Source organism: Muscardinus avellanarius, assembly GCF_963383645.1.
Source record: "Muscardinus avellanarius genome assembly, chromosome: 14".
NCBI lineage: Eukaryota > Metazoa > Chordata > Mammalia > Rodentia > Gliridae > Muscardinus > Muscardinus avellanarius.
The window spans coordinates 81,646,923-81,662,360 of NC_137800.1; the positions used below are offsets into that span (position 1 = coordinate 81,646,923).

At 43.3% G+C, this 15,438-nt stretch overlaps 5 protein-coding genes across 5 annotated transcripts; 3 read left to right on the forward strand and 2 right to left on the reverse strand.

The window, feature by feature from the left end:
- Positions 1-966: 966 nt before the first annotated feature.
- On the reverse strand, positions 967-1,347 carry LOC308272894 (histone H2B type 1-C/E/F/G/I; the record flags this gene model as incomplete). Its single annotated transcript, XM_080709931.1, has 1 exon — positions 967-1,347. One exon carries the CDS (start codon positions 1,345-1,347, stop codon positions 967-969), a length of 381 nt encoding a protein of 126 aa, XP_080566057.1.
- A 319-nt stretch (positions 1,348-1,666) lies between these two features.
- Positions 1,667-2,059, forward strand: LOC308272889 (histone H2A type 1-B; the record flags this gene model as incomplete). The annotated part of the gene is made up of 1 exon (XM_080709926.1): positions 1,667-2,059. One exon carries the CDS (start codon positions 1,667-1,669, stop codon positions 2,057-2,059), a length of 393 nt encoding a protein of 130 aa, XP_080566052.1.
- Positions 2,060-8,496: 6,437 nt separating this feature from the next.
- Positions 8,497-8,808, forward strand: LOC308272903 (histone H4; the record flags this gene model as incomplete). The annotated part of the gene is made up of 1 exon (XM_080709940.1): positions 8,497-8,808. The coding sequence occupies one exon, from the start codon at positions 8,497-8,499 to the stop codon at positions 8,806-8,808; it is 312 nt and encodes a 103-aa protein (XP_080566066.1).
- Positions 8,809-10,256: 1,448 nt separating this feature from the next.
- Positions 10,257-10,919, reverse strand: LOC308272875 (histone H1.3-like; the record flags this gene model as incomplete). Its single annotated transcript, XM_080709911.1, has 1 exon — positions 10,257-10,919. The coding sequence occupies one exon, from the start codon at positions 10,917-10,919 to the stop codon at positions 10,257-10,259; it is 663 nt and encodes a 220-aa protein (XP_080566037.1).
- Positions 10,920-14,774: 3,855 nt separating this feature from the next.
- Positions 14,775-15,086, forward strand: LOC308272904 (histone H4; the record flags this gene model as incomplete). The annotated part of the gene is made up of 1 exon (XM_080709941.1): positions 14,775-15,086. The coding sequence occupies one exon, from the start codon at positions 14,775-14,777 to the stop codon at positions 15,084-15,086; it is 312 nt and encodes a 103-aa protein (XP_080566067.1).
- Between the last annotated feature and the right edge of the window lie 352 nt (positions 15,087-15,438).

Consider the following 15,438-nt stretch of genomic DNA (forward strand, 5'->3'; position numbering starts at 1 on the left):
TACTGCATTTGCTTTTACAAATATGTCTATTTATTTCAATAACATTTTCAAGAGAATTGGAGAACACAAGAAACAAATTTTGTTATGTAGTAGTGAAAATTCAAATACCCATCATGAAGTTTAATGTTTTTTCTATCAAAGATGTTTTGATAGAATAAAACACTTCACCCTGTATAGATTTCTCAAAGGTTTAAGAAGCACTGTTACATTGACTGTATCTTCTCACAACTAGGCTGCCCCTCTTTACTCTCCTTGCAGAGCTGATAAGAGCCCAGTCTTCATACATGCTAGGCAAGCACTTTGACACCAAATTGAGCCACACCCTTAGATGCCACCTATGAAGCACTCGAAATCCATCAAAAGAAAAAGGTTTAGTCAGGACATGGGAGGAAGCACCGCGATCTCAGAGGACTATAGGCTGCACTAAAACTAAATTCTGACTTGGAATAAACGCTTCATCTGCCTAGCACAACTGTCAGTAACAAACCTGTCCCAGATGTATATCCTTGAGGGTTAGAAAAATGTCCAGTAAAATTATAAAAGTCCCCGATATCAATTACCACTAAAAACAGGAGGGAGGGTAGGTTTAACGCTATATAATCAGAACTCGAAGTTTTTATAACGAGATGTAAACAGATATTTGAAGACTAGAAACGCAATAGCAAATTTGAAGTATTCCAGACAAGCAGTAGAAATCTTAAAAGGGAAAGGTAGTTGATAGCAAAAACATTTAGAGGGCTAGCCTACGAGTGTTAAGTTCAGAATGGGGAAGGGGAAGAGCATCATGAACACGGTTCTAAAGGGTTAAACGGAACCAATTGCTATTGCTAGTGACAAACCTTTGAGGATGACATGAACCTTTCGTCGACGTTTCTAAGATGATGACGTATCACAACTCTTTACATGAGAAAGTAAGTGGCTCTGAAAAGAGCCGTTGGGTAAGAGAAACGATGTACCAGGAGCCCCCTACTTGGAGCTGGTGTACTTGGTGACGGCCTTGGTGCCCTCGGACACCGCGTGCTTGGCCAGCTCCCCGGGCAGCAGCAGGCGCACGGCCGTCTGGATCTCCCGGGACGTGATGGTCGAGCGCTTGTTGTAGTGCGCCAGGCGGGAAGCCTCGCCCGCAATGCGCTCGAAGATGTCGTTGACGAACGAGTTCATGATGCCCATGGCCTTGGACGAGATGCCGGTGTCGGGGTGGACCTGCTTCAGCACCTTGTACACGTACACAGAGTAGCTCTCCTTGCGGCTGCGTTTGCGCTTCTTGCCATCCTTCTTCTGCGCCTTGGTCACGGCCTTCTTGGAGCCCTTTTTCGGGGCAGGAGCGGACTTAGCAGGTTCTGGCATGTCGCCAACTCTCAAAGAAAAAACAAGCACAAATAAGATACGGGGTTTGGAGGCTCTCCTTTTATAGGGATACTATGCAAATAAGGGATTCAGGAATATCCAGATCTGATTTGCAAACGTAATGATGACGAAGGGTATGCGAATGTGATCACCCCATAGGTCTTCTCTTATTGGTTGATTAGAAAGAGATTAGTCTAACCAATCCAAACTCGCGTTTTACAGTTCCCTCTACCAGTATAAGTGCCTTCTCTGTCACCACTTAGTGCATTCCTCTTTGATTTTTCGCCTTCGGTACTAGTTCCTTTGCTACTGAGCTAGAATGTCTGGACGAGGGAAGCAGGGCGGCAAGGCGCGGGCTAAGGCCAAGACTCGTTCTTCTCGAGCTGGGCTGCAGTTCCCCGTGGGCCGAGTACATCGACTTCTGCGCAAAGGGAATTACTCTGAGCGCGTCGGTGCTGGGGCTCCGGTCTACCTAGCTGCAGTCCTGGAATATCTGACAGCCGAAATCCTGGAGCTGGCGGGCAACGCGGCCCGCGACAACAAGAAGACCCGCATCATCCCGCGACACCTGCAGCTGGCCATCCGCAACGACGAAGAGCTCAACAAGCTGCTGGGCCGCGTGACCATCGCGCAGGGCGGTGTCCTGCCCAACATCCAGGCCGTGCTGCTGCCCAAGAAGACCGAGAGCCACCACAAGGCCAAGGGAAAGTAAGATAGGACTTACGGTCTCCCTTCTCCCGTTCTACGAAATCAAAGGCTCTTTTCAGAGCCACCACATTTTCTATGAAGTGCTGGAATGCTTTCAAAGTATTCGACCTCAGGTCTCTTAAGTGCACTGTCAGAAACTACTGCTTAAACATTTGCAGATAAAGTTGATCCAGTCTGACCCCGAGAAAAGGCCCAAAATTTTCATCCTAGTCTTTTGGGCACTGTAATGGGCGGAACGCTGCAGGAAGATGGTAGTTTCCTGTGCATTTTTGCACACACATGGAGTACTTGTAATCTGAGTTCATCCTGCTGTTGCCCTAAAATCCTAAAACAAGAATAAGACCTAAACATGACGATGAGTGGTAGAACAAAGAAGAAAAGCTGGCTAATTCCAGGGTGGGCTTTTTGAATGTTAGAAGTAAGGACACTCCTACCAGTTAGATAAAGCTATGTTAGCTACCAATCTGGAAAGACAGCTAAGAAGTTACTCAGAAGTCAATCCCAAAAGAAAAGAAAATTTTGCTTTCATATCTTAAAAATAAAAAACTACACTAGAAAGAAGGAATTGTTAGTCAATCTTGAATGGGAGTTCACTCTCATCTCATGAAAAATGAATTCAGAGTAGAGGAAAGATAAGCCACACTGATATGATCATATAAACACTGTCCAAACAGCATGGTGCCTTTCATATAGAAATGAGGACTTTCATGCCATTAACTTCTCGTAAATATCAAAGTGAAAATTTCAAAATACTAAGCCAAGTTTCACAGAATGATGCCCTTCATCAGCAAGGAAACCTTGATTAAGATAAACTTGGTTCAAAGGAATATAAGCAGTAACAAGTAGTGTGGTCCATTAAGAAAGGATTGAATACTTGGGAGGCTCAAAAAGAAGGATCACGGGTTTCTGGCCAGCCTCAGCTATTTAGTGAGGCTCTATGCTACTTAGTGAGACTCTTATTTCAAAATAAAGAATAAAAAATAGGACTGAGGTTGTAGCTCCAAGGCAGAATGGCCCTAGGGTGAATCCCTGTTACCCCCCAAAAAGAAATAGATTAAAATACCATCAAAAGTGGATCAAAAATTATTATCCTGTGGCAAATTTATTTTATAAACTTTGAGTAATCTTTAGTAGTATACGAGGATAATAGTACACTATCATGGACAAAAATCATTGCAAATAACAATATCCCACAAGAAAACAACTAAATATTCAGATGTGGTGCCCTAATAGTGAACCGAAGCACATTCCCCAAGAACATTCTTTTAAACCTTAGACAGGCCTTTTAAACTCACTAAGGACACTGTAAGAAAGTGCAATCCACCCTCTTTATCTTAACCCCAAGATGTTATTGTTTGTTTGCTTGTTTTTGAGATACTTGGAATTTAAGCCAAAGGCATTCTACCTCTGAGATACAGCCCCAGCCCTATTCTTTATTCTTTATTTTTGAACAGGACCTAAGTCGCAGAGGGCCTCACTTAGTAGCTGAGGCTGGCCACAAATCTGCCATCCTCCTGTCTCAGCCGCCTAAATACTAGGATTATAAACATGTGCTCCAACACTTGGGGGATTTGGTTTTTAATGGGGGTGGGGGGTGTCTGGGGATGGGCCGCAGGGGCATTCAACCTGTGAGCTACACCCCCTTACCCAATTTTTTATTCTTTATTTTGAAACCGGGTCTCACTGAGTTTCAGGGCCCTCATTAAGTAGATGAGGCTGTGTGCGAACCGTGATCCTCTGGTCTCAGCCTCCTGAATGCTGGGATTAAAAGCGAGCGCCACCACGCTGGACTGGATTTGGTTATTTTTTTTAAGTATTCAGAGGTCATCTGCAGTGGTGAGAGCCTTGCCTTGAAATCCCCAGTGAGCATGTGCTGGACGATGAATGTACTTTCCTGTCTTCCACCTTTCCATCTTGTCCTTACCAATAGTGACGTAAAAGGACTTAAGGGGAAAAGTGCTCAATTTCCAAGAGCTCAAATAAAGAATGTGAAATAAACAGCACCTACCTTAGCCCCTCTTTCCCTGCAGTCAAGCCATGTAGCATTGTATGAAACCCAGGGGTTTTCTACATCCAGGCTACACCTCCCAGACCTATTTTATATTTTATTTGGAAAAAGGGTCTCAGTAAGTTCCTGAGAGGTTCACTAAGTACCTGAGGCTGACTTCAAACCTAGGAGATCCTCCTGTCTCAGCCTCCCAAGTACTAGAATTACAAGCATGCACCACCATGCCCACCTAAGAAATTATTTTAAACCAGTTTAACCTGACCTGGTGGCACACCGGAGTAATAACAGTATTCTGAAGCCCAAGAAAAGAAGAGCACAGGTTTTAAGCCATACTTTCAAAATAAAAAAATACTAATAAATAGAAAACAAGATGGTAAAATCATGATTTACAAAATTTAAAATGAACGCATAAAAATTTTTATTTTTAATTCATCCAGGAATGAAATAAAATGTCATAATACTTGCAGAATAACTATGAAATTTAAGAATTTTAGAGGTATTTTGACAATTGTGTGTGTGTGTGTGTGTGTGTGTGTGTGTGTGTGTGTGTGTGTGTGACTGGGAATTGAACTCAGGGACATTCTACTTCTGAGCTCCACCCCTAGCCCAATTTTTATTCTTTATTTTGAAACATGTTCTCTCTAAATTGTGGAAGACCTAACAAGTTGCTGAGGCTGTCCACAAACCCGCAATCCTCCTATCTCAGCCTCCCAAGAATTGGGTTTATAAGCATGCAGCACCATACCTGGTTTAAGAATGCTGAATTCAATTAAAAGAAAATTAAGGTACAAAGGGATTAGTCACTGGACCTAAATCTGTCATATTGAACAGAAGAAATTATTTAATTACTACCAAACAAAAATTAACAAGGTAAGAAATAACCTCACTAAGACAGAACAATATATATATTGAACAATATACATACTTTTTTTTTCAGTCCTAAGGATGGAACCCTGGAGCATTCTACCTCTGAGCTACACCCCGATTGTGCCAGTATTGGAAATTTGCTTTGGCATTAATTTCCAAAACGTCAGGGCCTGGGTGTTGTGCAGGGACTCAGGCATCGAAGGGGCAGCAGCTGTTACAATGTAGTCTCTCTTGGTCTTTGCCCTTTGTTCTAAAGCTTAACCTAGTGTAAAAGCCTCAGAATCATTTGAAGCCTTTAGCCCTAAAACTGTATAGAGGCAGTGTCAGTGCCTGTTTGTTTATCTCCTCTCCTCTGTGACCTGGCCTGGTTATAGGGAAGGTACACTCTGTGTGCTGCTTTGAAGCACCCCTCCTTGATGAGCAACCAATACTGCTCAATACAATAGGGGCAAGAGCCAGGTAGATTATTGACCCATTGCCTTGGTAACGCTGAAAAGATACCAATACAAAATCTACTTATGGGCCAAGATCCTAGGATGGGTCACAGTTCCATTTTCAGATCTCCAGCATGCTGCTTTTTCCTTCTTGCATTTCCTACTGATTTTATAATAAAGACTTGTTAAAGCTACACCAAACTGCCTATTAGTTTTAATTTTTCTATTAAACAAACTTTAGATGAATAAGAAAAAGAGCCCTCCCACCGTTGAAGCTGCAACACCCAGCACTATCTGTTGAGGGGTGAAATGTGTGCATGGTGTGTGCGTGGGGAGAAATAATTCACCACCACCACCACACAAACAAACAGAAAAACCGTGGATTCTTGTCCTAAGCTAAGAATAAGTATTCATCACTTGGACAGCTGCTGAAGATTTAAAGAAGTTTATTAAAAAGATAGAAATATAGAGATAGTTACAGCCCTCTGCCGGAGCGGGGCACAGGGGGGAAATTCGAATAAAAATGCCAAAGAACTCCACTTTACTGAGTGTTTTTATCCCGCCCAAGTCCTAGGCAAGTCCTTTGATCTGGAGATATGCTACCCCTCATCTCCAACCCTGGTTCTGCGGTCTCCAGTCAGATTTGGGGCTGGAGGGAGAGCCATCCTGTCTCCAAACACAGGCCTATACCTTTTGTTTCATCCCCCAAGATGTGTGAACTTGTAAAGAAACATTCTTTCCTGGATCCAGCCTTCTTTCCTTTAAAATGTAAATTACAAGTCCCCTTCTTCTTGTTAGCTAGCCCTGGCTTTCTTAGTAAAGAAGATATAATATTTAAAATTGGAAATCTTTCCCAATACTGATACATTAATAAATTTTAAAACCTCTTCCCAATACTAGTACACTATCTTTTAGTCCTTATTTTGAAACAGGTCACACTGAGTTGCAGAGGGCCTAAGTACATGAGGCTGTCCTAGAACTTTATCTTACTGGCTCAGCCTTTCAAACTTATATTTTTTAGGATGTACTTACATGGATTCTTAAACTTTCAGGAAAAGTAAGTGCTGTAAGACTCAGTTGTGGATAGTCTCTCAAGAAAAACAAACATTTAAAGGGAAAAATTAGGATACAAGTTTTCCATGCACTGACACTTTAAAGAGTTCAAATGTTAATAACTTTTCCAGCTACCCATGTTTTCTTGTCTTGATAAGTAAATATATGTGATAAGCATCCCTTACATGAACCTGATCATGAGTTATAATCACCATTATTATTATTATATGTTTCATTCTGAATTGAAATTCTACAACAAAGATTCTTAGAAATATACTGAATGTCCAAAGTTTTACAAAGCCTATTCTATCACAATTTCAAAAATAATCAAGAAATAGAGGGGGAAAGAAAGAATCCTCACACAGTGCTGCCTAAGAAAAGTAATGCAAAAACAATAACAGTAGTAATGCAAGCCATATACATATATTTAAGCTTTCAAGTCACCATATTTTAAGAACTGAAAAAGCAAGTGGCTCTATTTTAACAATATGCTGCATCTGACCCAAAATACTCATGTTACAATTACAATATGCCATCAGCATAAAAATATTATTAATGCAACATATCACAATCTTATTTTCACCCTGAATCTCCATATTTTATTCAATTTAACAAACTTTAATGAAAATAATATTATTTTCATTCAGATTTTATAGGCCGTCAAAAGTTAATTTTACAAATATGAGCTACACAAATGTAATATTTTCCGATAACTGAAAGGAGAATCAGCTTTAAAAAAAAAATAAAGTTAGCCAGGCATGGTGACATCAATGTTTGTAATCCCAGGAATCTGGAGTATACTGTTCTGAGCATACAAAATATGTGTCAAAAATGTTGTGAGTATATGTAATATATGTCATATATGTGTAATATATGTCAAGATATATATGTCAAAAATGTTGTGAGTATATGTAATATATGTCAAGATATGGGTATACTGTAGGACACATGGAATGGCCAGATATGCAAAGAAGATGGATCAAAAGAAGGATGTAAAAGACATGCCAAAGACAAATTAACAGACACACACCCTGGGACACACCCACAGGATGGACAACTGGAAGACAAGATAAGGACTAAGTAACACACATACACCCCAGACATATGATCATGGGATGAAACAGCTAGGAAAGCAAGATGACGGTGGAAGCAATGGACATAGTAATCAGAGACATCAATTTAGGGGATATGAGACCTTGCCAAAGGCCAGACCAGCGGCTCTGACCCACTGTCTGAGGCTGAAAATTAGGTGTGTGTGTGTGAGGGGGAGACACTCCGCTGGAAGCTGCTGAAAGATTCCTCTAGATGACAGACTAGCTCATCCTGTCTGACTCCCTCGACCGTCCACGACTGCTGTGACAAGGATCCTGAACCTAGGTTACCCGCGGAGACCCGTTTTGCCTCAGGTAGTAAATGCTATGTGGCTAGTGCCTTAGATGGAGAAGGATGGGAGTGTAATGCACAGTGTAAAATAAACAGAGTATTCGTGAAAGACAGTAAGTGTGACCCGTCATTCTCGCCACTGTCAGTAGGACTCATAGCATACACATACACCTAAATGGAGAACATGATAGCCACTGAAGGTGGGTCTGGATGAAAAAGTACTATATTGAGAGATTTAAGAATACTGAGGGAGCACTCAATCGCGGGTTCCATTGATTGGTGTTCAAAATGCTCAAGATTGTCTAGTCCCACCTATGTGTTTGAAATGCATGGCAATGCAAAACTTCAGAGATTTCTCTGTAAGACCTAAGCAATTTAAGAAATACGTTCTCTTTTTAGATGCAATTGCTTCAATCATGTGTGTAATAGAAAAAATGGGTTAAATGCCCTAAAATATAGATAACTGAAATCAGGACACCAGCCCAAACACAAAGTCATTGTCTCCTCCACCCTCTCATCCTCCGCCCTCCGGGTTTCTTGCGGACAATTGTGGGCGGAGACAAACATGACGTTCGAACACACCTCCTCAAGCTTTCCCGCCCCCTTTGCTGGATCTCAATCAGGTCCGCAGGAGAGTTATAAATAGCCATTTCGAGCCTGTTGCAAGTCACTTTCTACTCCTCTGCCAACTTCGAAATGTCTGGGCGCGGTAAGGGTGGAAAGGGCCTAGGAAAGGGTGGCGCCAAGCGCCACCGCAAGGTCCTGCGAGACAACATCCAGGGCATCACAAAGCCCGCCATCCGCCGCCTGGCTCGGCGCGGCGGCGTCAAGCGCATCTCCGGCCTCATCTACGAGGAGACCCGCGGGGTGCTGAAGGTGTTCCTGGAGAACGTTATACGCGACGCCGTCACCTACACCGAGCACGCCAAGCGCAAGACCGTCACCGCCATGGACGTGGTCTACGCGCTCAAGCGCCAGGGCCGCACGCTCTACGGCTTCGGCGGCTGAGCTGTTAACTGTTCAATTATCTTCAACCAAAGGCCCTTTTCAGGGCCGCCCACAATATCAGTAAGAGAGCTAAACTACAAAAATCCACCTGGGGTTTATGGTGGGTGACTGGGGAAAGGGTATGAATGCAGACCATTCGAGGTTTCCGGAGCTGGCCGAATTATCAAGTTCCAATTAGGAATTTATTACCAATGGCACTTGACGACTATGATGAAGTAAAAAAGCAAGGGAAATTATTGGAACTTTACGTAGAACTCAGCCTAACGTGGTAATGACTGCTTGTGGTCTCAGTATTTGGGCGACAGAGGAAAGAATCACACAGGTTGGAAGGCAGCCTCGGCAACTTAGTGGAACCCTGCTTCAAAATGACTCCCACTCAGCTACTGAGGCTCTCCGCAACTTAAACACTTAATGATAGAAAAACCCCTTGGTCCCACGCCCCACTACAACCAAAAAGGAAAAAAAGAGGAAGAAAAAAATTAAAGTCCCTGCGGTCATCCCAGTCAAGGATCACAAAGAAAAAACATTAACCTGTTGAAAAAATCAGTAACTACAGCACTGTAGAGACACACAGGTAAAGTTTGCCACCTCAAGTCCTGAAGTTATTATACTTTTGTCCTTGGAAAGTCTAGCAGACATTAAGACTTCAGTGATAGAACTGAGGTGTGTCTTAGACTCCTCTTCCGGGGAGCCTAATTGCCCATAACTGCGGTTGTAGATACAACAACCTACTAAAATGCTGATTAAAGGCATTCCATAGTTTAATGTTTTCGTGTATCCTGTATTCGTGTTTTCGATTCTAACAGACATTTTTACTTATGTTTCTGTCTCATGAGAAGTGGATGCAGAAAGCATGTTATACCATATACGCGACCAGAACACGCAGCATGGCTCTATTGACAAAAACCCTGGGGAAATTTCTACACCATGTATGTTTGAAAGATCCCAAAGACTCACTGAATCCAGTTTCCTCTCCGGAGCTTAACTCAAAATGCTCACTTGATTGGCTAAAATCCCCACTCCCCAGCAGACCATTGATAATGCAGAACAGCTCCAACTAGAAAGCAACAGAATCTGCACTTACTTGCCATGGGCGAAAGAAATCTGGAGAAAGTCCAAGTCTTGACTCCTCAGCGGGAGGACAAGATGGCCTTAGATTGCCTTCCAGAAACCCCACTAACCCAAATGTGGAGACGCTGTCCCTACGCTAAAAGGCTGTGAACATTGGACTCGCGACAAGCTGCCATAACTCCCCAGTCTAGCCATGCGCGAACGCCCCTGGAGCATTGGGCAGCGACGACAACACAAACACCCAATCGCACATTAAGGCGGCAACTTTCAATTTTTTAACCATTACACTGAAATAGTAAGCGAGCTCTTTTACGATCATGTAGGTGGCTCTGAAAAGAGCCGTTGAGATTTGCAGACCAAGATGTCCCGCTGCAACCTTACTTCTTCCTGGGGGCCGCCTTCTTTGCCTTGGTGGCTTTTGGCTTTGCAGCCTTGGGCTTAGCGGCCTTGGGCTTAGGGACTTTAGCCTTCGCCGGGCTTTTGGCAGCTTTCTTGGGCTTGGCCGCCTTCACCTTCTTGGGACTCTTGGCCACTTTCTTGGCGCCTGCAGCCGCCGCCGGCTTCTTGGGCTTTTTCGGGGTCTTCTTGGCCTTCTTAGGAGTTGCGGCTCCGGTGGCCTTCTTAGGCTTCTTGGCGGAGCCGGCGGGCTTCTTGGCCTTAGCCGCGCCTGCTTTCTTAGCTTTCGGCTTGGCTTCCCCGGAGGCCGCCTTCTTGTTGAGCTTGAAAGATCCGGAGGCGCCGGTGCCCTTGGTCTGCACCAGGGTACCTTTGCTCACCAGGCTCTTGAGCCCCAACTTGATGCGGCTGTTGTTCTTCTCCACGTCATAGCCGGCGGCTGCAAGGGCCTTCTTGAGCGCGGCCAGGGACACCCCGCTGCGCTCCTTAGAGGCAGCGACGGCCTTGGTGATGAGCTCGGACACCGGCGGCCCGGACGCCTTGCGCTTCGCAGCGCCAGCGCCAGCCTTCTTCGCTCTCTTTTTAGCTGGCGCCTTCTCCGCAGGGGCCGGGGCGGCAGGAGCGACTGGAGCGGTCTCTGACATGTTTCTGTGTTGCAACAAAGCCAAAAGTAGGCTCAAACTGTCAGAGCAGCATGGCCCGTCGCTGAAGGCTGGGGGTTTATATAGAGAGAAGCTGAGTGGTGATTGGTTCCCGGATCCGTGCGCCACGCAGTGGAGGACTCAGCGGCTCGGCCGTATGGCTGTGTTTGTTGCCCCTCAAAAAAGAATAAAAATATAAAAAATCTGGTCCCAAAACAATTAGGAACTTGGGGGAAACGGGTCCGGAAGGCTTCAGGCTTCATTCCTGCCAAATTTCCTACACCTAATTTCAAAAACGGGACCTTGAAACGTTCCTGATTCCCCCAACTCTCTTTGAAAGTTCGGTCAAATTGTGACAACTTTCAGGTTTTCCTTAAAAATACTATTTCTCTCGTCCTCGTTTGCAAATCTTTTTTTCAGGGCATGGTTCTGCACATTCTTACCTTTTCGGGATTGTATAAATAAACACATTTTCACTCAGATTTATAGGGAAATTCGGTTTTTTCGCGGGAGCAATAGCACAGGCTCTCCCGTGAGCTGTTTGCACCAAGCTCTAGGAATTGGCACTGGGATATAAAGTTCCACGTACAAGAGGGATCATAACTTTAGAAAAGATCAGGGAGTTTTGAAAGTATTTAGATTATTTGGGAGTAAATTGATCTTAATTCCTGTGTTTTATTGATTTAAACATTTTCATAAAAGTGGGGGTGAAGTTGCAGGATTCCTCCGCCAGAAAAAGTTCTAAATTAGAATGCACATCAAGAGAGCAATCTATCAATATTAAAAAAGTGAAAATTAAACCACGAAGCATCGCGTCATTTTACCAACTGAGCTGAAGGACATTGTATATCACATGTGCATGTTACATTTCTTTACTATTATAAATAATTTCACTGAAGATTCCTTGTCCTAAGATTTTTTCTCTCCAATATTCAGAAGAGAACTCAGGGCCAATTTTCTTGATTTAATAAAATAACATTTCAAGTTTCAGCATTGATTGCAACTGTGAAGACAGAGGATAAGAAAGAAAAAGACTTTCTGAACTTTCATAAATCTCGCCAAGCTTTTTATTTAAAAATGTGACCCACACTGTCACAGCCTAAAGTAACTGACTGACACCTAAGCAGTTAAATCCTTCAGAGCAACCATTAGCTTTTTTTACTACTCCAATATACCTGGTAGAATTAAGTTTTATTAAAAAGTTAATAAAAAGTTTTATTAAAAAGCATAAAATAATCAGGCAGTAAAATGAAGTTCCACATTTGCTAAAATATTTAAACAGTAAAAGTATGTCTGAGTTAGACTTCTTTTAGTAACTACTTGAACTTCCATAAACCTAGTCATCTTGTGCACACATACAATAATGATTTCAAGGTGTTTTTCACATAAATATAAGACAGAACAATCAACTTTTTTTTTTTTTACGGTACTTGGGAAGGAACCCAGGTGTATTCTTGCTCTGTGCTACAGCCCTAGGCCTATTTATTATTTGTTCTTGTTATATCTTATTCTTTATTTCTTTTATTTATATTATTCTTTATTTTGAAAAACGGTCCTATTGAGTTTCAAGAGTTAAGCCTAAAACTTAAACAGCAACAGAGCAGGAAATTTTTTAATATTCTGTCTAGTATTTACAAGTCACTGAATGTGCACATGTCCAAGCTATAACCAAATATTAAAAGTTGTCCAAGCCTATCAAACTTTGACCTGTGAAAAGAACATTACTTCAGCCACTATTTCTATTTGAACATTTCACTTGTCTCCGAATTGCGATCCTCACGTCTTTGCCTCCCAAACGCTGGGATAACAAGCTCGCTCTGCCTCGCCCAGCATGAGCAATCACGTTTTTGTTTGTTGTTGTTGTTGGTTTTTTTGCGGGCGGGCCTGGAAATGGAATCCAGGGGCATTTGACCTCTGAGCAACACCCTCTGCCCTATTTTTTATTCTTTATTTTGAAAAAAGTTCTCACTGAGTTGCAGAGGGCCTCACTAGGCCCTCACTAGAGGGCCTCACGAGTTCGTGGACTACTGAAGCTGTCCACGAACCACGATCCTCCCAATTGCTGGGATGACAAGCATGTGCTACCACTCACGGCTAACAATCAACTTTAAAGAAGTCATCGCTTTACACTTAAGTAATACTACAAAAGTAATTTAATTGTTTTTAAGTAGGCATTTATTTGCTGGCACAAATTAAAACAAGTCTCTGGGACTTTAAGACTTTATCACAAAATATAAAGACAAATATGCATTAAAAAAAAAAAGGCAGCTAATAGTGTTGACCAAAAGCACATTGCCCTAGGAAACATCTGATGGGCATCTGGAGAAACTACTCGTCCTCTAGTATCACTGCCAATAATAACGGCCAAGGCTTATGTAGGCCTCATTAAGTAGCTGAGGATGGCCACAAATCTGTGATCCTCCTGTCTCAGCCTCCCAAGTACTGGAAATACAAGTGTGCACCACCAAGCCAAGCCGGTTTTCAGTTAAAGTTAAATAGGCCTGTGTTAAGTCTCAAGCACACTTTGAATGCACGAAAATGAGTACTTTCCTTTGCCTAAAAGTTAAGCACCAGCAGAGAAGGGATTTTTTTTTTTTTTTTTTGCCTAGTATTTACAAGGCACTGAATGAGCACATGTCCAAGCTATAAGCAAATGTTAAAAATTGTCCAAGCCTATCAAACTTTGGCCTGTGAGTAGAACACTACTTTAGCCACTATTTACATTTGAACATTTCACATACTTTGTCATTTTTGATAATTCTATTAAGTTGCAAATGCCATTCACCATGATGTACATCTTCCTGGCAAAAGTGGTATGGAGCAAGGTCAAGAGATTAAAGGATCAGGACAATGATTTTTATCTCCAAGCCTGGAAATCTTCACTAGTTCATACACTGGGAAACAACTAAAAATTTAATTAACGCTGGCTCCCTATCTTAAAGCTCGACAAGCATAATAAAAATGATATATGGTGCATATAGCTGTCAAACAAACTTTCATGACCAGACAAATGTAATAAGGAGTTCTGATTAGACTGTATAAATTAATGATTGTTACATTTGTAAGGACTTTCCCAAACCGGGCGTGGTGGCCCACGCCTTTAATCCCAGCTTTTGGTAGGCTGAGACAGGAAGATTTTGGTTCAAGGACAGCCTCACCTACTTAGTGAGGCCCTTTGTAATTCAGTGAGACCCTTTTTAAACATAAAGAATGAGCCGGGCGTGGTGGCGCACGCTTGTAATCCCCGCGCTTGGGAGGCTGAGACAGGAGGATTGCAGTTTCAAAGCCAGCCTCAGCTACTTAATGAGGCTCTCAGCAACTTAGTGAGACCCTATTTCCAAATATAAAATAGGTCTGGGAGTATACCCCGAAGGTAGAAAGCCTCTGGGTTCCACCCCCAGTACCACCAAAAATAATAATTATCATTATCATTATTATTACTATCATTAAGAATAAAATATTGAGGTGGGGGATTGTGGCTCAGAGGTAGAATGCCCCCGGGTTCCATCCCCAGTACGGCAAAAAAAAAAAAAAAAAATCCCATTTGAAAAGTACTTTCGCTCTGATAGATCGTTTTGCAGACAGGTTAGAAGACTGCAGGTTTGTCGTGAGAACCCAAGGGCACAATCCTGGAGGACTCGCGATCCAGACAAAAGAAGAGGAAATCACAGTTACTTCACCCTCTCCTTTTTACCCCTTCCTCTAAGGCCAGAAAAGACACTCAGAAGGGTAGGGAAGAGGCGGGGACAGAGCTTTCCTTCCCGCCCGCGCGGTTTCAGTTTCCTAAAAGGTCCGCCGAAGTGCTATATAAGGGCTGTAGGGGGCACCTCTAGGTTAAACACCAGTTACTTGTTCAACATGTCTGGACGCGGTAAGGGTGGGAAAGGCCTGGGTAAAGGTGGTGCCAAGCGCCACCGCAAGGTCCTGCGCGACAACATCCAGGGCATCACCAAGCCCGCCATCCGCCGCCTGGCTCGGCGCGGCGGCGTCAAGCGCATCTCCGGCCTCATCTACGAGGAGACCCGCGGGGTGCTGAAGGTGTTCCTGGAGAACGTGATCCGCGACGCCGTCACCTACACCGAGCACGCCAAGCGCAAGACCGTCACCGCCATGGACGTGGTCTACGCGCTCAAGCGCCAGGGCCGCACCCTCTACGGCTTCGGCGGCTGAGTCCCTGTCCTTGGAAACTATTAATAAAGGCCCTTTTCAGGGCCAATCACTCAATCACGAAGGGGGCTGATAAAAGTTTCTCAACCCAAGCGCTGTTTTGGCTCTCCCAGAAAGCAGCCTTAAGATGGCGCATGTTGCTAAAACGCTTACAATGCAGAAAATGGCAGGATTTCACAGCTTAAAAAATTCAACCACAAAGAAATAAGTATATTGGGCGCTCAGGCCAGTACCGACCTTCGGCCATCCGTGACAGTGATGCAGCAACCTCAGCAATAATTAAATTATGCTCAGCCTTTTTTCTTTTCCTACTAGGTGCTGTTAACTACTTCCCTGAACGTTTTTTCAATACTTA